We start from the raw sequence: 27,461 nt of genomic DNA, 5'->3' as shown, positions 1-27,461 counted from the left end.
TTTGAGACAGTCTCACTCTATTACGCAGGCTGGAGTGCAGTGGCGTGATCTCAGTTCTCTGCAACCTCCACCTCTGAGGCTCAAGCGATCCTTCTGTCTCAGCCTCCTGAGAAGCTGGGACCATGGGCGGATGCCACCATGACCAGCTAATTTTCTGTATTTTTGGTAGAAATACGTTTTGTCATGTTGCCCAGGCTGGTCTCGAACTCCTGAACTCAAGTGGTCCACATGCCTCGACCTCCCAATCTGCTGGAATTATAGGTGTGAGCCCCCATTCTCGGCCACTCTTCTTACATCTTAAGTCCCAGTGTCAATCAGTAATCCCTAGATGCCCTTGGTTATACTACAAGATTCAATTCAAAATTGTCTTTGGCAAAAATTTTAAGAAGTAAAAGTATTCTTACCTTTAGAACAGAACTACTGTCTGCAGGTGTAGTATGTATCAGAGTTTCATGAGACTCTTTGGGGAGGGGCACATTATTCTCATTTAACACAGCACTAGGAAGAAAAAGACAAATTCACATCATGTAGGACCTGTACAGGTACAGGCAGGATTTTCAAAGAAAGGATTTAGGAAAGAAGGGCAACAAATTCATGTAAGGGAAAGTATATGAAAAAATGTTCAACATCACTAATCATCAGGGAAATGCAAATCCAAACTATGTTGAGATATCAATTCACTCTAGTTAAAATGGTTTTGTAATAAAAAAAAGATAGGCAATAACAAATGCTGGTGAGGACCCATAGAAAGGGTAACCCTCTTACTCTGTTGGTGGGAATGTAAATTAGTACAACAACTTTAAAGAACAGTATGAAGGTTCCTCAAAAACTAAAAGGAGAATGACCATTATAAGCAATTCCACTACTGGGTAAACATCCAAAAGAGAGAAAATCAGTATATCAAAAAGACATCTGTACTCCCATTCTTATTACAGTTCTACTCACTACATCAAAATATCGAACTGACCTAAGTGTCTATCAAGTGCTTAATGTATTATCACATGGACCCTGAAATACCTGTAGTGCATCTATATTTTAAAAAGTTAAAGGAAAAAAGGAAACCAAGAAAACAATGTGTGAACAAATACAGAATATTAATCAATAAAAACAATTATAAAAAGAAATTAACAATTTTAAAGCTGAAAAGTATAATCATTTTTTTAACTTCGGGGCACATGTACAGGTTTGTTATATAGGTAAACTTGCGTCATGGAAGTTTGTTGTACAAATTATTTTGTCAACCAGGTATTAAACCTAGTATCCATTAGTTATTTTTCCTGATCCTCTCCTTCCCCATGGTCTACTTTCTGAGAGGCTCCACTGTCAGAAGTTCCCCTCTCTGCATTCTCATCATTTAGCTCCCACTTGCAAGTGAGAACACACAGTATTTTATTTTCTGTTCCTGTTAGTTTGCTAAGGATAATGGCCTCCAGCTCCACCAATGTCTCTGCAAAGGACACAATTTCATTCTGTTGCATTCTTTTTTAAGGCTGCATAATATTTCAAGGTGTGTATATATACTATATTTAAAAATTGAGCTTTGGGAATCTGAGGCAGGCGGATAATGAGGTCAGGAGTTCCAGACCAGCCTGGCCAACATGGTGAAACTCTTGTCTCTACTAAAAATACCTAANGCACTTTGGGAGGCCGAGATGGATGGATCAAGAGGTCAAGGGATGGAGACCTTCCTGGCCAACAGGTGAAATCCATCTCTACTAAAAACAAAAAAATTAGCTACTCTGGAGTCTGAGACAGGAGAATTGCTTAAACCTGGGAGGCAGAGGTTGCAGTGAGCTGAGACTGCACCATTGCATTCCAGCCTGGGTGATAGAGCAACATGCCATCTCAAAAATAAAATAAAATAAAAATCCAGCCTGCCACTGATGGGCATTTAGGTTGATTCCATGTCTTTGCTACTGTGAATAGTACTGCAATGAATGCAATGAATGTACGTGTACATGTGTCTTTATGACAGAATGATTTATATTCCTTTGGGTATATACCCAGTAATGGGATTGCTGGGTTTGATGGTATTTGTTTTAGGTCTCTGAGGAATCACCACACTGTTTTCCACAATAGCTGAACAAATTTACACTCCTACCAACAATGTATAAGAGTTCCTGTTTCTCTGCAATCTCACCTGTTACTGTTTGACTTTTTAATAATAGCCATTTTGACTGGCCGAGATGTTACCTCACTGTGGCTTTGATTTGGATTACCCTAATGATCAGTGTGATGCTGAGTTTTTTCTATATGCTTGTTGGCCACCTATAAGTCTTCTTTTAAAAAGTGTCTGTTCAAGTCCTTTGCCCACTTTTTAATGGGGTTGGTTTATTTTTTTCTTATAAATTTGCTTAAGTTCCTTATAAATGCTGGATATTAGACCTTTGTCAGATGCATAGTTTGCAAAAATTTTCTCCCATTCTGTTGTCTGTTTACTTAGCTGAGTTTCTTTTGCTATGCAGAAGCTCTTTAATTAGATCTCAGTTAACAATTTTTGCTTTTGTAGCCATTGCTTTTAGCATCTTCTTCACGAAATCTTTGCCTGTTCCTATGTCCAGAATGGTATTGCCTAGATTGTCTTCCAGGGCTTTTATAATTTTGGGTTTTGTATTTAAGACTTTAACCCGTCTTGAGTTGATTTTTGCATGAAGTATAAGGAAGTGGTCCAATTTTTCTATCTTCTGCATATAGCTAGCCAGTTATGCCAGCACCATCTATTAAATAGGGAGCCCTTTCCCGATTGCTTGTTTCTGTCAGCTTTGTTGAAGATCAGATAGTTGTAGGTGTGTGGCATTATTTCTATGTTCTCTATTCTGTTCCATTGGTCTATGTGTCTGTCATTATACCAGTACCATGCTGTTTTGGTTACTGTAGCCCTGAAGTATAGTTTGAAGTCAGGTAGCATAATGCCTCCAGCTACCTCTTTTTGTTTAGGATTGCCTTGGCTATTTGGGCTTTGTTTTGGTTTCTTAAAATAGTTTCTTCTAGTTCTGTGAAGAATGTCATCAGTCGTTTGAGCCTAAGTTTGAAGCTATAGTGAGCTGTGCTCATGCCACTGTATTCCAACCCGGGTGACAGAGCAAGATCCTGTCTCAGAAAAGAAAAAAAAAAGTACTGTAAAATACCGTAAGGGTGTAAAGAAATAAAAACCCTCACATTACTGGGAGGAAGAGAAAACCATGCAGTGGTTGTGGAAAACAGTTTGGCAGTTCCTTAAAAAAATAAAAATAGAATTAGCATATGACTCAGCAATTCTCAATCTAGATGTGTAACTGAAAAACAGGTGTTCAAACAAAAAATTGTACATGACTATTCATAGCTGCAATATTCATAACAGCCAAAAAGTAGAAACAATCTAAATGTCTATCAACAGATGAACAAATAAACAAAATGTGGTATATCCATACAATGAAATATTACACAGCCATCAAGGAAATACATTTCTGACATATAATAGTACAGGGTGGATGACCTGGAAACATTATGCTAAGTGAAAGAAGCCAGACACAAAAGACCTCATATTACAGAATATCATTTTTGTGAAATGTCCACAATAGGTACATCTATAGAGACAGAAAGTAGAAGAGTGGCTCCTCAGGGTTGGGGAAAGGCAATGCAGGGTAGACGGGGTTACAGTTAAAGACTATATTTCCTTTTGAGGTGACAAAAATATTCTGAAATTTGATACTGGTGGTGGTTGCACATATCTGTACTAAATACAGAATGTACTAACTGTACTAAAAACTACTGAATTGTACACTTTTTCTTTTTTTTTTTTGAGATAGAGTCTCGCTCTGCTGCCCAGGCTGGAGGGCAGTAGCACAATCTCAACTCACTGCAACTTCCTCCTCCTGAGTTCAAGCGATTCTCCTGCCTCAGCTTCTTGAGCAGCTGGGATTACAGGCACAAGCCACCACGCTCAGCTAATTTTTGTATTTCTAGTAGAGATGGTGTTTCAACATGTTGGCCAGGCTGGTCTCGAACTCCTGACCTCGTGATCCGCCTGCCTGAGCCTCCCAAAGTGCTGGGATTACAGGTGTAAGCCACCACGCCTGGCCCTGAATTGCACAGTATAAGTGGGTGAATTGTGTGGTATTTCAATCAAATTCATCAATGAAACTGTTACTACAAAAATAAATGATCTGAATAGACATTTCTCCAAAGAAGACATATACACAAAAGGATGTTCAACATCACTGTCCTTAGGTAAATGCATATCAAACCACAATAACACACTACTTCACACTCACTAGGATGAGTATAATAAACAAGGAGAATAATAAGCATTGTCAATGACATGGAGAAATCGGAATCCTCATACAGTGTTGGTAATGAAAAATGTTACAGCCATTTTGGAAGACATTTGGCAGTTCTTAAGAAAGTTAAATAATATGACTGAGGAGAAATGGTGTTACTCGTAGGTATATACTAAGGAGAACTGAAAGTGTATCTACAAAAAAAATTTTTGTATGCAAATATTCATTTCTAGCTTTATTCATAACAGCTACAGAGTGGAAACAACTCAAAGGACCATCAACTGATATATGCATAAACAAATATGGTATATCTTTATAATGGAATATTATTCAGCCATAAGGAGGGATAATGTACCAATACATGCTATAATATAGACAAACTTGGAAAATATTACGTTGAACGTAAGAAGCCAGACACAAAAGGACACATATTGTATAATTCCATTGACATAAACTGTCCAGAGTAGGTAAATCCACAGAGACAGAAAGCAGTATTAGTGGTTGCCAGGTGCTGGGGAAGGAGCAGAATGTGGAGTGACTGCTAATGGGTAAGGTGTTTCCAGACCTTAGGTAAGGTTTCTAGGGTGAGGAGTTTTAGACCTATGAGGTTTCTAGAACATTCTCAAACAATGTTCTAGAATTTATTATAGTGGCAATGGTTGCACAATTTTGTAAAATCACTAAATAATTTTGTGGTTATGTGAATTATGTCAATAAAAATAGAAAAATGATCTAAATCTGCTATGGTAAAATGTTAAGATGTGACACAGCTTGATATCTGGTATACAGGTATGTATTATATACTTCTCCATAGTGTCTCTATGCCTGAAATATTGCATTTTAACAAAGGAGGTACAGTAAAACAACAGTGTGGTATGGCATGGAGAAAATAGATTAACAGAGAAGGAAAAGATCCAGAAATAGACCTTGTTTATGCAAGAACTTAGCATATTGCAAAGGATGCATTTGAAATCCTATGGGAAAAACAGATTACTCAAAATATGAACAGCCATTTAGAAAAATAAATCTGGAAGTAAGTTGGGGTATGTTCTAGGCTCTTTCCAGCTTCAAGAGTTCAATGAAACTTCTGATGAACAGGGGACAGTCCTGTCCCCATTACCCTTCTCCTAGCAAATAAAAAAAATTTGACAAGGTTATTCTGAAAGACTTCAATAGTAGCAATAGTAGTAGAAATGGACTAACTGTTGTTATTAGAATTTTCTTTTTTTTTTTAACAAGGTCTCATTTCTGTTACTCAGAATGAAGTGCAGTGGTGCGATCATAGCTCACTACAGCCTCAAACTCCTGGGCTCATAAAATTATTCCTGTTCATTCTCTTGAGTAACTAGGACTACAGTGTGGATCACCATGCTTGGCTGATTTTTTATTTTTTATTGTAGAGATGGGGTCTCACTCTGTTGCCTAGGCTAGTCTCAAACTGCTGGCCTCAAGTGACCCTCCTGCCTTGACCTCCGAAAGTGCCAGGATTACAGGTCTGAGACACTGTGCCTAGCGGTTAGAATTAGTTACAAGGTCAAGTTTTAATTCTAGTTTTACCGTGATCACCAATTAGTACTTCTGTGGAGTACCAACTATTATATGAAGTGCTATACACTATGAATGCTATGTGCAGTGCTGCATTAATTACAGTATCTGGAACTGAATATGATTAATCAAAACCCTTGACTAAGTTTTGAATAATAAAAAAAGAAATAGCATTTATTTGCTCCACATTTCTTAACACCAAGCACAGAACATTGGATTCACAGTGGTAAAGAAAATCAATCTGCCATAAAAAAGCATGGAATAAAAGCCTAACTAACAAGATAAATAAATAACAAAATACGAATTAAAGAGAAGGGCAGGAGAGACTTGGAGGGAGTAGCAAAGAAAGATACTCAGTAACTGTGAGAATCCATGGCAAATAAGTTTATAAGAACAAGGCCATTGTGATAACAGGATGACACAAACGTTTACTAGAAGAGAAATAATACACACTCCTTACCAGGTGATTGATAAGATTACACATAGCTTTAAAATGGTTTTTGCTCTGTTGGTTTGAATCAGTTGAACATAAATGGGAATACTGGGAGGGTAATTAGAAACATCTTCAAATAATATAAAACTAGGTACTAAGTTGTCTATAATGAATAATGCATTCAAGCTATCTTTCAAACAGACATCCTGAAGCCATGTGGTGACAGACCGAGAAGAAAAAAATGACAAAAAGGGCAGTAGATAAGAACATCAATTTAATGCAGTCTTTCCAGAACTGTACCTGTTTGTGGCAGCATCCTGAACACTGGCATTTTTATGACTTAATAAGCTATCTTCTCTTGTAACCTAAGAAGATGAAATTTTTTAAAAAGGTAAATCTTTGTTGAAGATACTAAAGTAACAAGAAATTTACATTTCTTTCTGGTAAAAATAGAAGTATTAACTTGCTTCAATTTAAATAAGAGGTAATCATACCTTGTCTATGGAAATATCAGCAGTACACCTAGTACAATAATACCCCATACCTAAATTAATAATCAAAGATTCACTTTTTATTTGGTATACAAAGTCACAGGATCTTATTACATGGTTCTCAATAATGCACCCATTTTTTAATTTTTTATTTATTTATTTTTGAGATGGAGTCTCACTCTGTCCCCAAGGCTGGAGTACAGTGGTGCAATCTCGGCTCACTGCAATCTCTGCCTCCCAGGTTCAAAAGCTAAGGCAATCTCTTGCCTTAGCTTCCCGAGTAGCTTGGGTTACAAATGTGTGCCACCACACCTGGCTAATTTTTGTATTTTTAGTAGAGGCGGGGTTTCACCATGTTGGTCAGGCTGGTCTCAAACTCCTGGCATCAAGTGATCCACCCACTTTGGCCTCCCAAAGTGCTGGGATTACAGGCATGAGCCACTGCACACAGCATCAATAATGTACTCATTTTCATTTTTTAAAAATGTACAGTTCAATATAATTTTTTTTAAAGGCATAAAAGTGTTTAACCAATGTAATGTCACATTTCCACTATCTCTCCCACTCCCTACCTCAATATTCCCTTTAGGCTTCCCACACCGTTATTCGAGGTAAAGGATGATCTATACTTTATACAGTTTCATATCATTGGAATCACAGTACCTATCCTTTATGTCTGCTTCTTTAGAGCAGCATGGTGATGTCTTTGAGATTTGCTCATGTTGTTGTATAAATCACTAATTCATTCCCTTTTATTCAGATAGACATTTCTTTGTATAGATACATCACAAAGTTGCTCATCTGTTTAACTATTAATGAACATTTGGATTTTTTCCAGTTTTTAGCTATTTCGTATAAAGCTGCTAGGAACATTCGTGTACTAACATCTGTGTTAACCTGAGTTTTGATTTTTCCTGGGCAAATATCTAAGAATGTAACTGCTGAGTTAGATGATATGTGTATGTTCAATGCATTGCCAAACTCTTAAAGTGTTTATACCATTTTATGTTCTTACCAGCAATGCATGTGCACCGCAGGAGCTCCATCATCACCAACACAGTGATGGTCGGTCTTTAATTTTACTATTTCAGTGGACGTGCCCTTCATCCTTAATTATGTTAGTTGTAGATTTTGTTTGCTCTTTATCAAGCTGAAGGAGTTCCATTCTATTGCTAGTTTGCTGAGAGTTTTTATCATGAACAGGTGCTGAATTTTGTAAAATGCCTTTTCTATACGAATTGAGACAATTTTATGTATTTTTTAATATGGTGAACTATCCTGGGTTTTGAATGATAAACCAACATTTTCCCCAAGATAAACCTTATTTGGTCATGATGTATGATCCTACTTATAAACTGTTGAGTATATTTTGTTAAGAATTTTTATGTTAATGTTCAAGAGGAGTACTGGTCTGTAGTTTCTTGTAATTTTTTTTCCGTTTTTGATATTGGGATGACACCAGTCTCATAAAATGAATTGGGAAGTGTTCCTTCCTCTCTTGTATCTTTTTGAAAAACTTTGCCTAGAACTGCTAATATTTCTTCCATAAATGTTTAGTGGATTTCACAGTGAAGGCATCTGGTCCTGGATTTATCTTCATGTAGGTCTTTTCACTGCAAAATCAAATCCCTTTACTTTAGGGCTACTTGTGTTATTTCTCTCTTCTTCAACTCCAGAAAGATCCAAAATGATAAATGTAAGGTAATGATTTCTTAGTCCATTCAGGCTGCTCTAACAAAACAACATCATCTGGGTGGCCTGTAAATAACAAATATTTATTTCTCGCAGTTCTGGGGGCTGAGAAACTGAAGATTATGGCACTGGCAGATTCAGTGTCTGGTGAGGGCCCATTCCTCATAGATGGCGGCTTCTTGTTCCATCCTCACATGGTTAAAGGGTTAAACAAGTTCCCTCCGGCCTCTTTTATAAGAGCACTAATCCCACTCTTGGGGGTTCTGCCAAAGGCCCCATCTATTAATACCATGGCTTTGGGGATTAGGTTTCAACATAAAAATTTTGTGGGGGACACAACCATTCAGACCATAGCAAATGATAACTATTACTACTACTGCTACTATAACTATCGAAGATCAACACTTTCAGGTTTTGTTTTGTTTTTTGTTTTGAGACAAAGTCTCACACTGTCGCCCAGGCTGGAGTACAATGGAGTGATCTTGGCTCACTGCAACCTCCGCCTCCCAGGTTCAAGCAATTCTCCTGCCTCAGCTTTCCAAGTAGCTGGGATTGCAGGTGCCCACCATTACCCCTGGCTAATTTTTTTGTGTTCTTAGTAGAGACGGGATTTCACTTTGTTGGCCAGGCTGGTCTCAAACTCCTGACCTCGTGATCCCCATGCCTTGGCCTCCCAACATGCTGGGATTACAGGCGTGAGCCACCATGTCTGGCTGAGGGTCAACACTTTCTAAATGCTTATTATGTGCCAAGTACTATTCCACATCCTTTAATTATCTTATTTCACCTTTACAGCCCATCTCTTAAGGTAGGTACTACTATTATCCTATTTTATATATAATTAAACTGAGGCTCAAAAAAATTAACTAACTTGCCCAAGTCTCAAAGCTTGTTGGTGGTGGAAGAGAAATGAGATTCTAGAGTCAATACTATCATATTTCATATTTATCTTCTATGTAAATATGTTTTATGTTTATATTCTGGGGAGAAAATGGATAAAGAACATGAACAATATTCCTAAAGTCCACGCAGGTCTCTTCAAGGCTTGTACCTGAGGACAGAATGGGTAAAGCACATCTTCTCAGTAACAGGAGAATTTGACAAATGACTTAGTGAGGCAGGCTTCTGTCCTGGTTTTAGGACAGAATACAAGTTTTAAAGTCACCGAGAGCCAAGGAAAAGCTGATTTTGAGAGCAAGGCTGCCACATCCCTCATGGGAGCTGGTCACTACCAACTCCATCCTTCACCATATCACAGCCAACTCTTCATCTTGTACCTCACTCTTTTTGCTAATTACATAAACATATAGACAAATTGAGGGTAGATGGGTCGTGGGGAATAGTAAATGGATAAAGACAGACCTAAAATCATACATTTAATACTGAAATAAACCTTTAAAAATCACAAGGTTTTCTGGCTATCAAAGTGGCAAAAATTGAAGACTCACATCTATATAAATTTTTTTTTTTTTTTTAGCCTTCATATGACCCTGAGCATCTTTACTCGTTTTTTTTTTTTTTTTTACCCCCTGACTGCACCCTTAATCTAGCTTGATTTGAATTTAGAGTTGAGGAAGGCAACTCTCTACATCCCACACTCTTTTCACTTCACCAGGGCTATCTAGTAAAGGCAGCTTACCTTATGTACTGCTTCTACCTGAGCCTTCAAAATGTTACTCTTGAAGTCAGGAGGAACTCTCAGGGCATTCAATCCCGGGCTCTCAATGACATTATTAAGGCATTTCTCAGTCAACTTCATCACTTCCTCCTATTTTAAAAATATACTATAATCAACTCTGATGCACTATAGTTATATGGAAATAGGAAATAAACTGATGGAAGGTCATATTCAGACAATCAGGAAATCATGTGTCTTAAGCAGCCATATCTTATTTCAGACATAAGCAACTCCTACAATCTTCTATCTGTGAAGAACTCCAGATTTAAAGGGAAGAGCCTCTGTAGGGCCTAACCTAAAATTGTAGCAAACTATAACCCAATGGGCAAATCTAGCCAACCACCTATTGTGTAAACAGTTTACTGGAATTCAGCCATGTTCATTCCTCTGTGCTGCTTTCATGCTACAATAGCAGAGCTAAGTAGCTGTGATAGAGACTATGAGGTTCTCAAAGACTAAAATATTTACTATCTAATCCTTTACTGAAATAATCTGCCAACCTCTGGTCAAGAGAATAGTAGTCTTCATGCTCTACTTTTCATCTTTTAGCCTAAAAATAGTAGTTGCTAAAGGCCACATATGCCTTAATTGTACCCACTGTCCTCGCTGAGTGCAGTTGAGATTCTTTTGCTCCTTTACGGTTTTAAAACAAACTACTGCTCATCAAAGAACAAGAAAAACTGATTCCTGAAATAAAATTTGAAGATAAAGAACATTCTGGATTGCCTCAGGTAATTAAGTGAAGGAAAGTAATTGAAAAATCTATAGAGCTTGATATGGCATAAATCCGAAAGGATTTCAAAGACATAAGAGAAAACTGAAGTCTGGAAGGGGATATGAAGGAGACAAATAAATAACATAAATGCATTTATTATCACTGAACTATGGTAAAAATGGTAAAGATGGTAAATTATATATATATATTTTACCTTTTTTTTCTTTTTTTTTTTTAAAGAGAAAGCACAGAGACTAAGTTGCAGAGAAAAGGATGGATCAAAAAAAGAGAAGAATCTTGACAACTCTTAAAATCACAGCATCTCAAAGTTGGAAGGAATACTCCATCAAACCACCAAAATACTCCCAGAGGTGGTTTATTATTTCTTTTCTTCTAATTTTGGGTTTAGTTTACTCTTGCTTTACTAGTTCCTTAAGGTGCATCATTAGGCTGTTTATCTAAAGTTGTTCTACTTTTGTGATGTAGGTGCTTATTGCTATAAACTTTCCTCAGTACTGCTTTTGCTGTATCCCACAGATTTTAGTATGTTTTGTTTCCATTTTCATTTGTTTCAAGAAATTTAAAAATTTCCTTACTTCTTCATTGACCCACTGGTCATTTGGGAACATACTGTTTGATTTTCATGTGTTTGTACAGTTTCCAAAGTTTCTCTTGTTATTGATTTCTAATTTTATTCCACTGTGGTCAGAGAAGATACTGGAAGTAATTTTAATTTTTTTGAATGTTCAAGACTCGTTTTGTGACCTAACATATGGCCTATCCTTGAGAATAATCTGTGTGTGGAGGACAAGAATGTGTGTTCTGCTGCCATTAGATAAAATGTTCTGTAAATGTCTGTTAGGTCCATTTGATCTACAGTGATTAAATATAATTTTGGGGGTTAATTTTTCTGTCTGGATGATCTATCCCCTGCTCAACATGGGGTGTTGAATTCTCCGGCTATAACTGTATGAGGTATATCTTTCTGTGTAGCCCTGATATTATTTGCTCTGTATATCTGGGTGCTCTAGTTTTAGGTACATACATTATTTTGTTATATCCTTTTGCTGAATTCACCCTTTATCAATATATAATAACCTTCTTTGTCTCTCTTTTTACAATTTTTGTCTTGAAATCAATTTTATCTAATAAAAATATCACCACACCTGCTCTGTTTTTGGTTTCCATTTGCATGGAATATCTTTTTCCATCCCTTTATTTTCAGTCTTTATGCATCTGTATAGGTGAAATATGTATCATGTAGACAGCAGATCATTGGGGCTTTTTTTTTTTTTTTTTTTTTTTGCAGAAAGTGATTTATTTAGGCAGAAAGAAAAACAGGAAAGAAATAGAGAAGAGAAGGAGTAGCTTCCATGAGACCGTGGAAGGGTTTTGTTTTTTTTTTAAAGCCGTTCAGCCACTCTGTCTTTTGATTGGAGAGTTTAGTCCATTTATATTCATTATTATTATTGAATAATAAATATAAATGACTATTTTGTTATCTGTTTTCTGGTTGTTTTGTGGTCTTCTCTTCTTCCTTGCCTGTCTTCCTTTTTGTGAAGGTGCTTTTCTCTGGTGGTATGCTTAAATTTCTTGCTTTTTATTTTTTTGTGTACCTGTTATAAGTTTTTTGAAGTTACCATGAGGCCTGCAAATAACATCTTGTAACACATTATTTTAAACTAATGACAATGTTGATTGAAAAAAAAAATCAACAAGCAAAGAGAAAACTAATAAAAACTCTACACTTTAAGTTCAACACCGCCCTTTTCAACTTGTTGTTTCTATTTATATCTTATTACATCATGTGTAGAAAAGTTGTTGTAGTTACATTTTTGATAGCCTTTCATCCTTTCTACTCAAGATATGAGTAGTTTATACACAACAATTTCAATGTTATAATATTCTGCATTTGTTACCATTACCAGTGAGTTGTGTGCCTTCAGATAATTATCTTATCGTTCATTAACATCTTTTCCTTTTAGACTGAAGAACTAAGACAGGTCTGATGAAATCCCTCAGCTTTTGTTTGTTTGGGAAAGTATTTCTCCTTCATGTTTGAAGGATTCCTTCAAACATGGATATACTATTTTAGGATAAAAGTTTTTCCTTCATTTTAAATATGTCATACCACTCTCTCCTGGCCCATAAGGTTTCTGCTGAAAAGTCTGTTTCCAGACATATTGAAGCTCCCTTGTGTGTTGTTTCTTTTCTCTTGCTTTTAGGATTCTTTAACACCGACATTTGGGAGTCTGAATATTCACTATCTTGAGGTAGCCCTATTTGAGTTAAGTCTGCTTGGTGTTCTATATCCTTCTTGTACTCGAATATTGGTATCTTTTTCTCTAGGCTTGGGAAGTTCTCTGTTACTATCCCTTTGAATACACGTTCTACCACATCTCTTTACCTCTTCTTTAAGGCCAATAACTCTTGAATTTGTCCTTTTGAAGCTATAATTTAGATCTTCTAGGTGTGCTTCATTTTTTCTTTTTTTATCTCCTCTAAGTGTATTTTCAAACAGGCTGTCTTCAAGCTCACTAATTCTTTCTTCTGCTCGATCAGTTCTGTGGTTGAGAGACTGATGCATTCTTCACTATGTCAATTGATTTTTTCAGCTCCAGGATTACTGTTGATTTTTAAAATATTTCAATCTCTTTTATCTGATAGGACTCTGAATTCCTTTTCTGTGTTACATTGAATTTCACTGGGCTTCCTCAAAGCAGCTATTGAGTTTTCTGCCTGAAAGGTCACATATGTCTGTCAATCTGGGATTGGTCACTGGTGCCTTATTTAGTTTGTTTGATGAGGTCATGTTTTCCTGGATGATCTTGGATGCTCGTTGATGTCTGGGCATTAAAGAGTTAGGTATTTATTGTAATCTCTGCAGTCTGGCCTTGTTTGTATGTCTGTCTTGAGAAGGCTTTCTAGTTATTCAAACGAAAGTGAATGTTGTGATATAAGTTTTTGGTCACTCTAGCCATATCTGCATTAGGGGGAACCCCATGACCAGTAAGGCTGTTGCTCTTGCAGAGTTGTTGAGATACAGCCTTGGTGGTCTTAGGTAAGATCCGGGAGAATTCCCCGAATTCAGGGAATTACCTACTCAAGGTATGAGTAGTTTATACACAACAATTTCAGTGTTATAATATTCTGTATTTGTTTGTGTACACACCGTTACCAGTGAGTTGTGTACCTTCAGATGATTATCTTATTGCTCATTAACATCTTTTCCTTTCAGACTGAAGAACTCCCTGGCAGAGTCTCTTGTTCTCTTCCCTCACTTTCCCCATACTGTCTCTCTCTTCTCAGTAAGCTGCATGGAGTTGGGGAGGAATGGCAAACGCACCCTCATGGCTACCCACTGAGACTGTGCTAAGTCAGACCTGAAGCCAGTACAGTACTGGGTCTCACCCAAGGCATATGGTGACTACTGCCTGGCCAACACTGATGTTTATTCAAGGCCCAGATTTTCTTACATAAGCAAGTGGTGAATCCAGCCTGACTTGTGCCTTTCTCTGTAGGACTGCAGGTTCTCTTCTGGCTCAGGGCTGGTTTAGAAATACCATCTAAGGAGCTAGGGCCTGGAGTTGGGAACTATAGGAATCTACTTAGTACTTCATTTTTACTGTGACTAAGCTGTTACCCAAGCTGCAAGACAAAGTTACTTTTATTCTTCCTTCTCCTTTCCTCAAGCGGAAGGTGTCTCTTCCCATGGCCACCACAGCTGAAAATGCCCTGGATCACACCTGAAGCCAGCATGGTACAAGGTCTTGCCCAAGGCCTGCAGCAAGTACTGCCTGGAAACCACTGGCCCAAGCCTTCTTTAGTCAGCAGATGATGAACCTGCCAGGACTGGGTCCTTTCCCTCAAGGCAGCAGGTTCTCTTCCAGCCCATAGTATGTGTAGAAATGTCATTGGGAGGTAGGGCCTGACATGGAGGCGTTAGGACTCTGCTTGGTGCTTCATTTTACTGTGGCTACACTGGTATCCAAGCTAGAAGACAAAGTCCTCTTTACTCTTCCCTCACCTTTCCTCAAGTGGAAGAAGTCTCTCCCAGACTTGCAAGCTGTACTACCTAGGGTTAAGAGAGGGTGATGTAAGCACCCCCTTGGCCTCCCCAGCTACTATCTCTCTAGGTCATGTGTACCCCAGGTCCACTGGCTCTGAGCGCAGCACAGTAACAGGATGTGCCCAGGAATTGTAGTCCTTGTGGCCTAGACTAGCTTTCAAATTTATTTAGGATCCTACAGCACTTTAGCCCACAGTGGTGGGGCTAGCTGGAACTCAGGTTCCAATTGCTGGGATGGATGATTCTTCTCTGGCTAGGGTTGCTCTAAATGTAGCCTCTGTGGAAGCTGGCGAAATTCTGCCCTGTGTTGCTTTCCATTCTGACAGATCAACACTGAGTTCAATACAAAGTCCCATAGCCACTGTGCTCTCCCTCCCCCAAGCACAGATTCTCTCTCAGGGCCACCCTCCTCCATAGGGGAAGGGCGGCATCAGCAATTCAAGACTGTCTTTCCTACTCTCTTCAGTGCCTCTTTCCTTGGTATGATGCTAAAACCAGGTACTATGATGGTTCATCTGATTTCTGGTTCTTGTGAAGGTCCTTTATTGTATGAAGAGTTATTTAATTTGGTGTTCCTGCTGGGGGGATGGTCACTGGAGGGTTATAATGGCCATCTTGCTCCACCTCCCTCCTTCCTTCTATTCTTGTCTGGCACAGAGTAAACCCTCACTAGATATTAACTGTTATTCTTCCTAGCTATGTGATCCTCCAAATGTTTCTTGATGGCACACTGTCTTTCACCTAAAGTGCTCCTTTACTCTCCTATCCTGAACCCACACTTCTCATCTTTTCAAGGCTTCAAAACTAATGCAGTAGACTCTCTGCCTCAGAGGGTCAGTTATATTATAGCAATATATGCAGGACATTTTACAAAAGAAACAAGTAGAAATCTGTTCAACAGATTTCTATAAACTCTGAGCACAGCCAACCCTGAGATCCCCCACCCCTGCTCCTCCTTACCACCAAGGTTTAAGAAAAAAAAAAGTTTCTTTTTTTTCCTGAGTAGCTGGGACTATAGGCATGCTCCACCATGCCTGGCTAATTTTTGTATTTTTTGTAGAGATGGGGTTTCACCATGTTGGCCAGGATGGTCTCGATCTCCTGACCCGAACTACCACCTGCCTCGGCCTCCCAAAATGCTGGGATTACAGGCGTGAGTCATAGCGCCCAGCCCCGGGCTTCATTCTTTAGGGTCATTCCAGTCCTCCACTAAATTTCTGTTAGCTATTAATCATCTAAAGCTTTTATCTAAAGTTTTCAATTTATCCTTCTTTCTCTGGCCCTGCATTCCCCTACTTTACAAAGATATTTTTAAAAACTGACACTATGAAAGCAAACAGACAAGTGGGGCAGAATACTGAAAAGTCAACAAAATGGAAAACCTTTCTGAAATTGAATCACCTTCTAACAGCTATTTCTAAGACAAAATACATTAGAAAGAAAGGAAAAAAAGGCTTGGATCCAGAAAGACATTTTTAATAATGATAGTGCAAGACAGAAGAAAATCACTTTCTACTCTGTACTGGTCTCTAAAGAAATTCCAGTGAGTTATCCAAGGATGGAAGAACACTGTGAGTCAGCCGTTCTCCTTTCCTCTTTAAAACAAAAACACAATTCATCTTGGCCATGTTATCAGTTGTCTATATGTAGAGAAAACAAAAGGGCATTTCCAGATCATTACCTATAATTAACTCTTCCATTTAGTGGGGCCATCTGGTAGCTGATATGATTAATTACAAAATTTCCACCTCATTCAATTTATTTTAGTCCTTCCTATAAGTTATTTAACATAGAAATAAGAAAATTATAATCAAACTATAAATTGAAGCTTGATCAGTGTAATTGGTATGTATCCCCCACCCCACAACAAAAAAATTCAAAGGGGACGGAGTAGAGAAAGGAATGATAGATGAAGTTAAAGCATCTGATATTCTGTTCTCTTTCTTGTTTATATTACAGAGCAGCTCTCTTTCAAACAAACCCTTCTATAATTTAAACAGGCTTTCAGCAGGCCCTTCAACTAGACTGGGTGAATCAAAATGAAAGATTTAACAGTCATCTTGACTGTTTTTTTTTTTTTAATCATGAAATCACCTTACAATTCATGTTGCTGTGCAAGTTTTCCTCCCTCCCTCCTAAATATCTACATATATCATCCTTAAAAATGAGAAAACAGGTTTATAAGAACTCAGCACAGACAGATTACCCAGCTAAGGGAAAAAGGAAGTATGTTGGAAAGAAAAGATTTCCGGGAGCTCCGGATAACAGGTGTACACAAGGGAAATCTGAATACCTGGCTGTTTATGTTAACATCGATGTTGGATCGAGGGGACAGCAAAGGACTGTTCTCCATCTCAAGCTGCTTGATCTTCTCTGAGGTGTCTTTTAATGCTGAAAAAAAAAGGCAAAATAACCCCTCAGTCCGCCAGGCTGTCACAGCTAGCTATGTGAGGGTATGGTTTGGTTTTGTTTTCTCAACGTCAGTTATCATCAATTAATAGTAATAATCCAGATAAACACAAAATAAGTATATTCTCTTTCCATAACCAGCTACCTGTCCACTCATTTGAATAAGAGTTAATCCTAAGTAGGAACACCAACCTGTAACTGCAGTACTCCTAAAAAGCAAGCAGATGTGAAATTTCCATAGCATGTGTGGTTGAGAAGGTTTACCTAGCCAAGAGACTCAAAAGGCACAGAACACTTGTGACATGATCCTTTTCTTTTATAACCACAACCCAGGCTCATGTGTAACCTCAACACTTTGTCATCTTTGTTCCTTGGCCCTGACTACTGGCTAAAACTAAATTTATGTGAAACAAACTGATGAAGAATATATATTTATTCATTGACTGATTCAACATATTATATATTGGTACCATCATGTGTGATGCATAAGCATTTTGTCTTCATAATGTTCTTTCTAGCAGCAAAATACATTACAAAATCCTCTAACCACAGAAAAGATAATACATTAAGCATGATTCATCCTTAAATGAAGACTTTAAAAAGTAACTATCCTAAAATAATCTCGTTTTGCAGATATTAATTTGATGTGAGCATAAAATTTTACACTGTCACTTGACAAAAAATGTTGAATGCTTAATAATTTCTATATAATCAGATAGAAAAATAGAGGAGAAAACTTTGAAATCATATTCTCTGGGTCAAAGGGATATTCTAAAAGTGGCCATCAATTAACTCAGTGGAGTCCCTGGCTACAAATTAAGAATCAGGTGGAGAGCTTTCAAGAAACACTCATTCCCAGGGCTCACCCAAGAATAACTGTAACAAAATCCTTTGAGGTAGGATTCTGGCACTGGTAGGTTTTAAAACTCTTCAGGTGATTTTAAGTACAACCAAAGGTGAGAACCAGTAATTCAACTGGTCTCAAAATCTTCTCTATCCATTTACTTAATTGCCATCTCATGGTTTTCTTATGCTTCAAATTACTCCATCTGGAATACTTTGTTGTTGTTGTTAAAATAAACCTTTTTCTGCTACTTTTTTCTTTTTGTCTGAGGAACATCCTGCCATGTAGCACAAGCTATTTTAGTAACTATTTAGCTATGTGAATCAGGATTTTGACATTAGAACAAAAATAAAATACACAATTAGATACCAAGACTAATGACCTTGACTCTTTTTTTTTTTTGACCTTGACTCTCAACATAAAAATGTTCTAATTATTCTCACTGATTTTGAGCAAATTTTTTAAGCCTGAACTGAGTAAGTCATATAAACAAAACCCCCATACTTATGCAAGAATTTCCTCTGCCACAATCTCAACAGAATTCAAGCTCTGCTTTAATACTCTGTAATGAGGTGCTCACTAACTCTTAGGAACCTTTTTTTTTTTTTTTTTTTTGAGACAGAGTCCACTCTTGTCACCCAGGCTGGAGTGCACTGGTGCGATTTTGGCTCACTGCAACCTCCGCCTCCCAAGTTCAAGTGATTCTCTTGTCTCCGCCTCCTAAGTAGCTGGGATTACTGGTGCCTGCCACCGTGCCCGGCTAATTTTGGTACTTTTAGTAGAGACGGGGTTTTGCCATATTGGCTAGGCTGGTCTTGAACTCCTGATCTCAGCTGATCCAGCCACCTGGGCCTCCCAAAGTGCTGGGATTACAGGCGTGACCCAATATGCCTGGCCAGGAACCTATTTCTATTACACTGCATAAACAGTTTAAAAAAAACTTCCCCTTACTGATGCACAAGCTGTTTCCCTATACTTGCAAATTGCTCATCCAAGGTTCACCAATAAAGTGTCATAAAACTAATTATTTGATGTATCAGATTTCCAAATATTTGAAGAGTTACCTTATTTCATTTGATCTTTTCTAAGCATTCCTAGTTCATTCTACCATGTAAACCTTAAGCTAATATATTTTGCAAAAAGTATGTACTCAATAAGTGATACAAATACATTATTATAGCACTGAAAAAACTAAACTTTGTGAATTCGTATTATAGATATTAAATGGAAAGTAAATGAAATCAATATTGCCATCTCTATAAAGGAGACTATTTTTATTTTAACCCTGGAAATACTCTGCATTAAGACAGTCTTCCCAGCACTTTGGGAGGCCGAGGCGGGTGGATCACGAGGTCAAGAGATAGAGACCATCCTGGTCAACATGGTGAAACCCCGTCTCTACTAAAACTACAAAAAATTAGCTGGGCATGGTGGCGCGTGCCTGTAATCCCAGCTACTCAGGAGGCTGAGGCAGGAGAATTGCCTGAACCTAGGAGGAGGAGGTTGCGGTGAGCCGAGATCGCGCCATTGCACTCCAGCCTGGGTAACAAGAGTGAAACTCTGTCTCAGGAAAAAAAAAAAAAAGACAGTCTTGGTTCTGGTTGAATCTAAATCCTGACGGTTTTGCTATGCTATGTCTCAATTCTTTCTAGAAACAAAAAGCAAATTTCTTTTCCAAATTTTAATTTAACTTAATTTTTTTTCTTCTGAGACAGAGTCTTGCTCTATGTCCCGGGCTGGAGTGCAGTGGCACAATCTCAGCTCACTGCAACCTCTGCCTCCCGGGTTCAAGCAACTCTCATGCCTCAGCCTCCTGAATAGCTGGGGTTATAAGAGCATGCCACCACATCCAGCCTAATTTTAAATTTAGGTTCAGGGAGTACACGTGTAGATTTGTTGCAAGGGTAGAACAAGAGCAAGCATTGCTAACAAGAAGTGAAGTCCAGAGCAAAACTGGACTATCCAAAATAAATTACTACAGCAAAAGTACGTGAGCAATAGTAATGGGGGATATTTTCTTAATCTAGTAACTGCTACCTTAAAAAGTCAAATTACTTTGAAATTATCAGTGTAATAAATCTTTATTTCTCTGACCTGAGACTAACAAGCATAAGTTAAACATGTTAGATGTTAATAAAAACCATGATGTACCAGAACATTTGTTTGTAGTGATTACCTAGGAAATGAACAAATTTTTACCACCACTTATCAGTAATATTTGAACATGTTCCGTTAACCAGAAGCACTGTGGGACTTTTCACTAACACTTACTTCTAAGTTACTAAATACTATTGCTATATTCTACAGTCTCAGAGACAACAGCATATTTAGGGCAATTTTCTGAGTTTTTTAATGAAGTGCTAATTTTAGCCTGCAATAGAAATCAAATTGGCCAAGAGCCAAATAAATACAAGCTGCTTTAAAATGAACATGCATTACAGTGAGATTCAACAGGAAATTGCTGTTTAAAAACAAGCTATGCTTTCATATCAAACTAAACTCACAAATACATAGACATTTTCCGTGAGAGATTTACTGTCTCCTTTTAACCTACAATTTTTTTAAAAGTAGCATTCTTTCTGTGTTATTTCTTTCTGTGGGCCCATGCAATAATAATCCTCATTAATAACAAAACACTTTCTAAGAGCTAATGGGATGTTCAAACATCATTCAATCCTATGCCCTAGAAAATGTTTAAGGAAGCTTCTTTTCTTCTTTTTAATTTGCACTCAAGAAAAAAAGCAAAAAGCAAGTTTGAAGACTCTAAATGTTTAAAGTCTTATAAATGATACACATTTCATGACTTCAGTTATGTTATCTTAAATATTTCAGTGTTCCCTTAAATAAAAAAGGCAAGATGTCATAACTCTTCAGAATTAAATTTAAAAGTTGAACTAGTACAAAATATATTATTGGAGAAACTAATTTCAATATCTTATTTCAAAGGAAGATAAAAAGGTATCACTGATATATCATGGAACATTTACTTACTCTCATACTCAACTTCAGGTTCCCCTAATCCAGGAAGCCTGGTGGCTACATTAACGTCATTTGGTGCTTGGAATGTTTCCATAATGTCAGATGCCGTAGATACATCACCGATGGTTGTTTCCAATAAGTCTGGACTAGCCAGCAAATCAATATTTAGAGGAATGCTGGAATGGAAATAGAAAATTTACTTAGACCAAGAAATTTAACGTGAAGAATTTAAAACACTGCTCACTCTCTGTATCTGCAAGTTCCACCACATCTGTGAATTCAAGCAACGATGAATCAAAAATAATCAAAAGAAAACAAAAACAAAAATTTTTAAAAACACATAAAAAACAATATAGTTTAACAACTATTTACATAGCATTTATATTGTATTAGGTTTTCTACATAATCTAGAGATGATTTAAAGTATATGGGAAGATGTGTGTAGGTTACATGCAAACATGACACCATTTCATATGAGACTTGAGCATCTGAGAATTCTGTTATCTCAGGGAAGTCCTGGAATCTATTCTCCATGGATACTGAGGGACTATACTAACAAAGTCTTTGTTGAAAAAAGATTCATGAGAAAGTTTTTGTCTCAACTGGCTTTATTCATCTCTCACAACCCTTTGGGTAGACTTCTCCTCCCAGCCAAAATGGAGTAAAAGAGACTGGTTTGGCCTCCCACCTGAAAACCTAAGGGAGAAAAATAACCTTAATAAGTAAGGTTAAATAAATAACCTAAATAAATAGGTTCCACAAAGTTGCAGGATACAAGATCAATATAAGAAAAATCAATTGTATATCTATACAGGAACAATAAGTAATAGGAAACTGAAATTATGAAGACAATTTCATTCATAGTAACATCAAAAGGGATAAATTTAATAAAGGATATGTATGACTTGTACACTGAAAATCATTTATAAAGGAGATCTAAATAAATAGAAAGACTTTTAATGTTAACATATTGGAACACTTAATATTCAAGATGGCCTCTCCCCAAACTGATCTATAAATTCAATGTATTCACTATCAAAATCCCAGCAATTATTTTTTTATAGAATTGACCAGCCAATCCTAAGATTTATGAAAGTCAAAGCAGCTAGAATAGCCAAAACAATTTCAAAAATGAATGTACACTACTGAATTTGAGTAGTATAATGCAACAGTAATCAAGACAGGGTGATACTGGCACAAAGACAGGCAGGTAAATCAACAACAGAATTGAGAGTCTATATTATAGAATATAAGGAACTTTTGATGATATAAGACTTTTTGACAAGATAAATCAACAGAAGACAGACTTTTTAACAAATGGTACTAGGACAACCAGTGCAAAAATATTAGACCATATCTCACACTATACACACAAATTAAATCAAAATGTGTAAGAGACCTAAGTGTTAAGAGTTAACTGTAAAACTTTAGAACAAAATATAGAAGAAAAAAGTCTTTGTGACTTTGGGTGGGGTGAAGTATTCTTAGATGTGACACCAAAAGTATCGATAAAAGAAAAACTTAAAATGAACTTCACAACTAAAAATGTTTCCATGTCAAAGAATCTCAGAGCTTGAAGACTATCTTTCTGAAATAAGACAGGTAGGCAAGAATAGAAGGGGAAAAAAGAAAAGGAATGAACAAAACCTCCAAGAAATACGGCATTATGTAAAGAGACCAAACCTATGACTGATTGAGGTACCTGAAAACAGACAGGGAGAACAGAACCAAGTTAGCAAAACAAACATCAGGATATATCCAGGACAACTTCTCCAACCTAGCAAGGCAGGCCAAAATCAAATTCAAGAAATGCAGAGAATCCCAGTAAGATACTCCACAAGAAGATCAACCCCAAGACACAATAATCAGACTCTCCAAGGTTGAGATGAAAGAAAAAAATGTTAAGCGTAGCCAGAAAGAAAGGCCAGGTCATCCACAAAAGGAAGGCCATCAGTCTAAAAGCAGACGTCTCCACGGAAACCCTAAAAGTCAGAAGAGATTGAGAGCCAATATTCAACTTTCTTTAAAAAAAGAATCTTCAACCCAGATTTTCATACCAAACAACCGAAGCTTCTTAAGTGAAGAAGAAATAAGATCCTTTTCAGATGAGCAAATGCTCAGGGAATTTGTCATCACCAGGCCTGCTCTGCAAGAGCTACTGAAGGAAGCACTAAATATGAAAGGAAAAGCAATTACCAGACACTGCAAAAACACACTGAAGTACACAGGCCAATGACCCTCTGAGGCAACCACATAAACAAGTCTGCAAAATAACCAGCTAGCATCTAGTTATTTTGATGACAGGATCAAATTCACATATAACAATACTCAAATGTAAATGGGCTAAATACTCCAATTAAAAAACACAGAATTTCAAGGTGAATGAGACTCATTGGTATGCTGTCATCATGAGACTCATTTCATGTGCAAAGATAACACATAGGCTCAAAATAAAAAGATGGAAGAAAATTTACCAAGCAAATGGAAAACAGGAAAAAGCAGGGATTGCAATCCTATTTTCTGGCAAAAAAGACTTTAAACCAACAAAGATCAAAAAAGACAAAGGACATTACATAACAGTAAAGAGTTCACCAAAAAGAGCTAACTATCCTAAATATATATGCACCCAATACAGGAATGCCTAGATTCATAAAACAAGTTCTTAGAGACCTACAAAGAGACACAGACTCCCATACGAATAACAGTAGGAGACTCTAAAACCCCAATGACAATATTAGATCACTGAGACAGAAAATTAACAAACATGTTCAGGATCTGAACTCAGCTTTGGATTAAGCAGACCTGATAGATAAATACGTAATTCTCTGCCCAAAAGCAACAGAATATATACTTTTCTCATCATCACACAGTACCTACTCTAAAATTGATCACATAATCAGAGGTAAAACACTTCTCAACAAATGTAAAATAACTGAAATCGCAAGTCTCTCAGACAACACAATCAAATTATAACTCAAAACTAAGAAATTCACTCAAAACCACACAACTAAATGGAAATTGAATACTCTGTTCCCGAAAGACTCATGGGAAAATAAAATTTAGACAGAAATCAAGAAGTTTTTTGAAGCTAATGAGAACAGGCAACTGGACCACAGCTAAAGCAGTGTTAAGAGGGAAATTTATAGCACTAAATACCCATATCAAAAAGCTAGAAAGATCTCAAGTTAACAACCTAACATTATAACTAAATGAACTAGAAAACTAAGAGCAAACAAACCCCAAAGCTAGCAGAAGACAAGAAATACTCAAGATAAGAACTGAACTGAAGGAGATAGAGGTACATACCAAAAAATTCTTCAAAAAAAAAATCTATGTAACTATGAGGTGTTTTGAAAAAAATTAACAAAATAGATAGATCGTTAGCTAGACTAAAGAAGAAAAGACAAGAATCAAATAAACACAAACAGAAATGATAAGGGAGATATCACCACTGACCCCACAGAAATACAAACAACCATCAGAGAATACTATAAACATCTCTACACAAATAAACTAGAAAAGCTAGAAGAAATGGATACATTCCTTGACATATACACCCTCCAAAGCCTGAGCCAAGAAGGGGAATCCCTGAATAGACCAATAACAAGTTCTGAAACTGAGGCAGTAATAAACAGCCTGCTAACCAAAAAAAAAAAAGACCAGGACCAGATGGATTCACAGCCAAATTCTACCAGAGGTACAAAGGGCTGTTACCATTCCTTCTGAAACTATTCCAAACAACAGAAAAAGAAGGACTCCTCCCTAACTCATTTTATGAGACCAGCATCAACCTGATACCAAAACCTGGCAGATCATGAGAAAAGAAAATTTCAGGCCAATATCCCTCATGAACATTATGTGAAAATCCTCAATAAAATACTGATAAACTGAATCCAGTAGTACATCAAAAAGCTTATCCACCACAATCAAGTCAGCTTCATCCCTGGAATCCAAGGTTGGTTCAACATATGGAAATCAATTAACATAATCCATCACATAAACAGAACCAATGAGAAAAACCACATGAGTATTTCAATAGATGCATAAAAGGCCTTGAATAAAAGTGAACATCCCTTCATGCTAAAAACTCTCAATAAACTAGGTATTGACAAAACATATCTCAAAATAATAAGAGCTATTTATGACAAACCCACGACCAATATCATACTGAATGGGCAAAAGCTGGAAACATTCTCTTTGAAAACTGGCACAAGACAAGGGTGCCCTCTCTCACCACTCCTATTCAACATTGTTATTGGAAGTTCAGGGCAATCAGGCAAGAGAAAGAAATAAAGCATATTCAAATAGGAAAGGAGGAAGTCAAATTGTCTGTTTGCAGATGATATGATTGTATATTTAGAAAACCCCATCCTGTCAGCCTAAAATCTCCTTAATCTGATAAGCAACTTCAGCAAAGTCTCAGGATACAAAATCAGTGTGCAAAAATCACAAGCATTCCTATACACCAGTAATAGACAAACAGAGAGCCAAATAATGAATGAACTCCCATTCACAATTGTTACAAAGAGAATAAAATACTAGGAATACAAATTACAAGGGATGTGAAGGATGTCTTCAGGGAGAACTACAAACCACTGCTCAAGGAAATAANGATACAATAAAAAAAGTTTTCTTCAGGTCAATATACTTGATGAACACTGATGCAAAAAAGAAAAACTCAATAATACTGGCAAACTGAATCCGGGAGCACATCAAAAAGTTCATCCACTACAATCAAGTTGCCTTCATCCCCAGGATGTGAAGTTGGTTCAAAATACACACATCATTAAATGTGATTCGTCACATAAACAGAACTAGAGCCAAAAAACACGATTATCTCAATAGATGCAGAAAAAGCCTTCAATAAAATTCAACATCTCTTCATGTTAAAAATGTTCAATAAACTAGGTATTGAAGGAACATACCTCAAAATAATGAGCCATTTTTGACAAACAGCCGATATCATACTGAATGTGCAAAAGCTGGAAGTACTCCCTTTAAAAACTGGCACATGGGTGTGATGTCACGTGCCTGTACTCCTAGCTACTCAGGAGGCTGAGGCAGGAGAATCGCTTGAACCCAGGAGGCGGAGGTTGCAGTGGGCCAGGATTGCGCCACTGCACTCCAGCCTAGGTGACAGAGTGAGCCTCCAACTAAAAAAAAAAATCAGCACAAAATAAGGACACCCTCTTTCACCACTCCTATTCAACATAGTACTGGAAGTTCTGGCCAGGGAAATCATGCAAGAGAAAGAAAGAAAGGGTATTCAAATAGGGAGAGAGGAAGTCAAATTATCTTTGTTTGCAGATGGCATGTCCTGCATCTAAAAACTCCATGTCTCAGCTCAAAAGCTTCTTAAGTTGATAAGCAACTTCAGCAAAGTCTCAGGATAGAAAATGTGCAAAAATCACTAGCATTCCTATATACCAACAATAGGTAAGCAAAGAGCCAAATCTTAACTCCTATTCACAACTGCTGCAAAAAGAATAAAACACCTAGGAATACAGCTAACAAGGGATGTGAAGGACCTTTGCATGGACAACTACGAACCACTGCACAAAGAAATCAGAGAGATCACAGACAAATGGGAAAACATTCCATGCTCATGAATGGGAAGAAGAGGTATTACAAAAATGGCCACATTGCCCAAAGTAACTTATAGATTCAATGCTATTACCATTAAACTACCATTGACATCATTCACAGAATTAGAAAAAAACTACTTTAAAATTTGTATGGAACCAAAAAAGAGCTGAAATAGCCAAGACAATCCTAAGCAAAAAGAACAAAGCTGGAGGCATCATGCTACTCAACTTCAAACTATACTACAGTACAGGATGCAGGAATCAAAACAGCATGGTACTGGTACAAGAACAGACACATAAGACCAATAGAACAGAACAGAGAAATTAAAAATAAGACAGCACACCTATAACCATCTGATCTTTGACCAACCTGACAAAAAACAAGAAATGGAGAAAGGGCTCCCCATTTAATAAATGGCGCTGGCTAGCTATAGGCAGAAAATTGAAACTGGACCCCTTCCTTATACCATATACAAAACTTAAGATGGATTAAAGACTCAAATGTAAAACCCAAAACTATAAAAAACCCTAGAAGAAAATCTAGGCAATACCATTTAGGACACAGGAGTCAAGGCTCTTAAAGAAATGGCTGATCTCAGGGCTAAGGCAAAGAAAGCACAAAATGAATATGGAACCTCTTGTGCCAGAATTTTAAAAGTGCTCATAGGGCAAAGATTTCATGATGAAAATGCCAAAAGCAGCTGCAACAAAAGCAAAAATTCACCAAATGGGATCTAATTAAAGAGCTTCTGTACAGGAGAA

At 37.1% G+C, this 27,461-nt stretch overlaps 1 protein-coding gene across 1 annotated transcript in view; it reads right to left on the bottom strand.

The window, feature by feature from the left end:
* LOC108283741 (band 4.1-like protein 5) overlaps window positions 1-27,461 on the bottom strand; it is a 94,788-nt gene that overhangs the window by 18,252 nt on the left and 49,075 nt on the right. The window contains exons 12-16 of the mRNA XM_017500270.2: window positions 21,127-21,290; window positions 17,176-17,273; window positions 10,060-10,188; window positions 6,538-6,602; window positions 405-498 (exon numbers count right to left, since the gene is read on the bottom strand). Of these exons, the coding sequence (XP_017355759.2) occupies window positions 405-498; window positions 6,538-6,602; window positions 10,060-10,188; window positions 17,176-17,273; window positions 21,127-21,290 (550 nt within the window). The remainder of the gene's footprint in view (window positions 1-404; window positions 499-6,537; window positions 6,603-10,059; window positions 10,189-17,175; window positions 17,274-21,126; window positions 21,291-27,461) is intronic.

Source organism: Cebus imitator, unplaced genomic scaffold (assembly GCF_001604975.1).
Source record: "Cebus imitator isolate Cc_AM_T3 unplaced genomic scaffold, Cebus_imitator-1.0 Scaffold264, whole genome shotgun sequence".
Taxonomy (NCBI): Eukaryota; Metazoa; Chordata; class Mammalia; order Primates; family Cebidae; genus Cebus; species Cebus imitator.
This window is presented reverse-complemented; position numbering and strand designations above follow the sequence as displayed.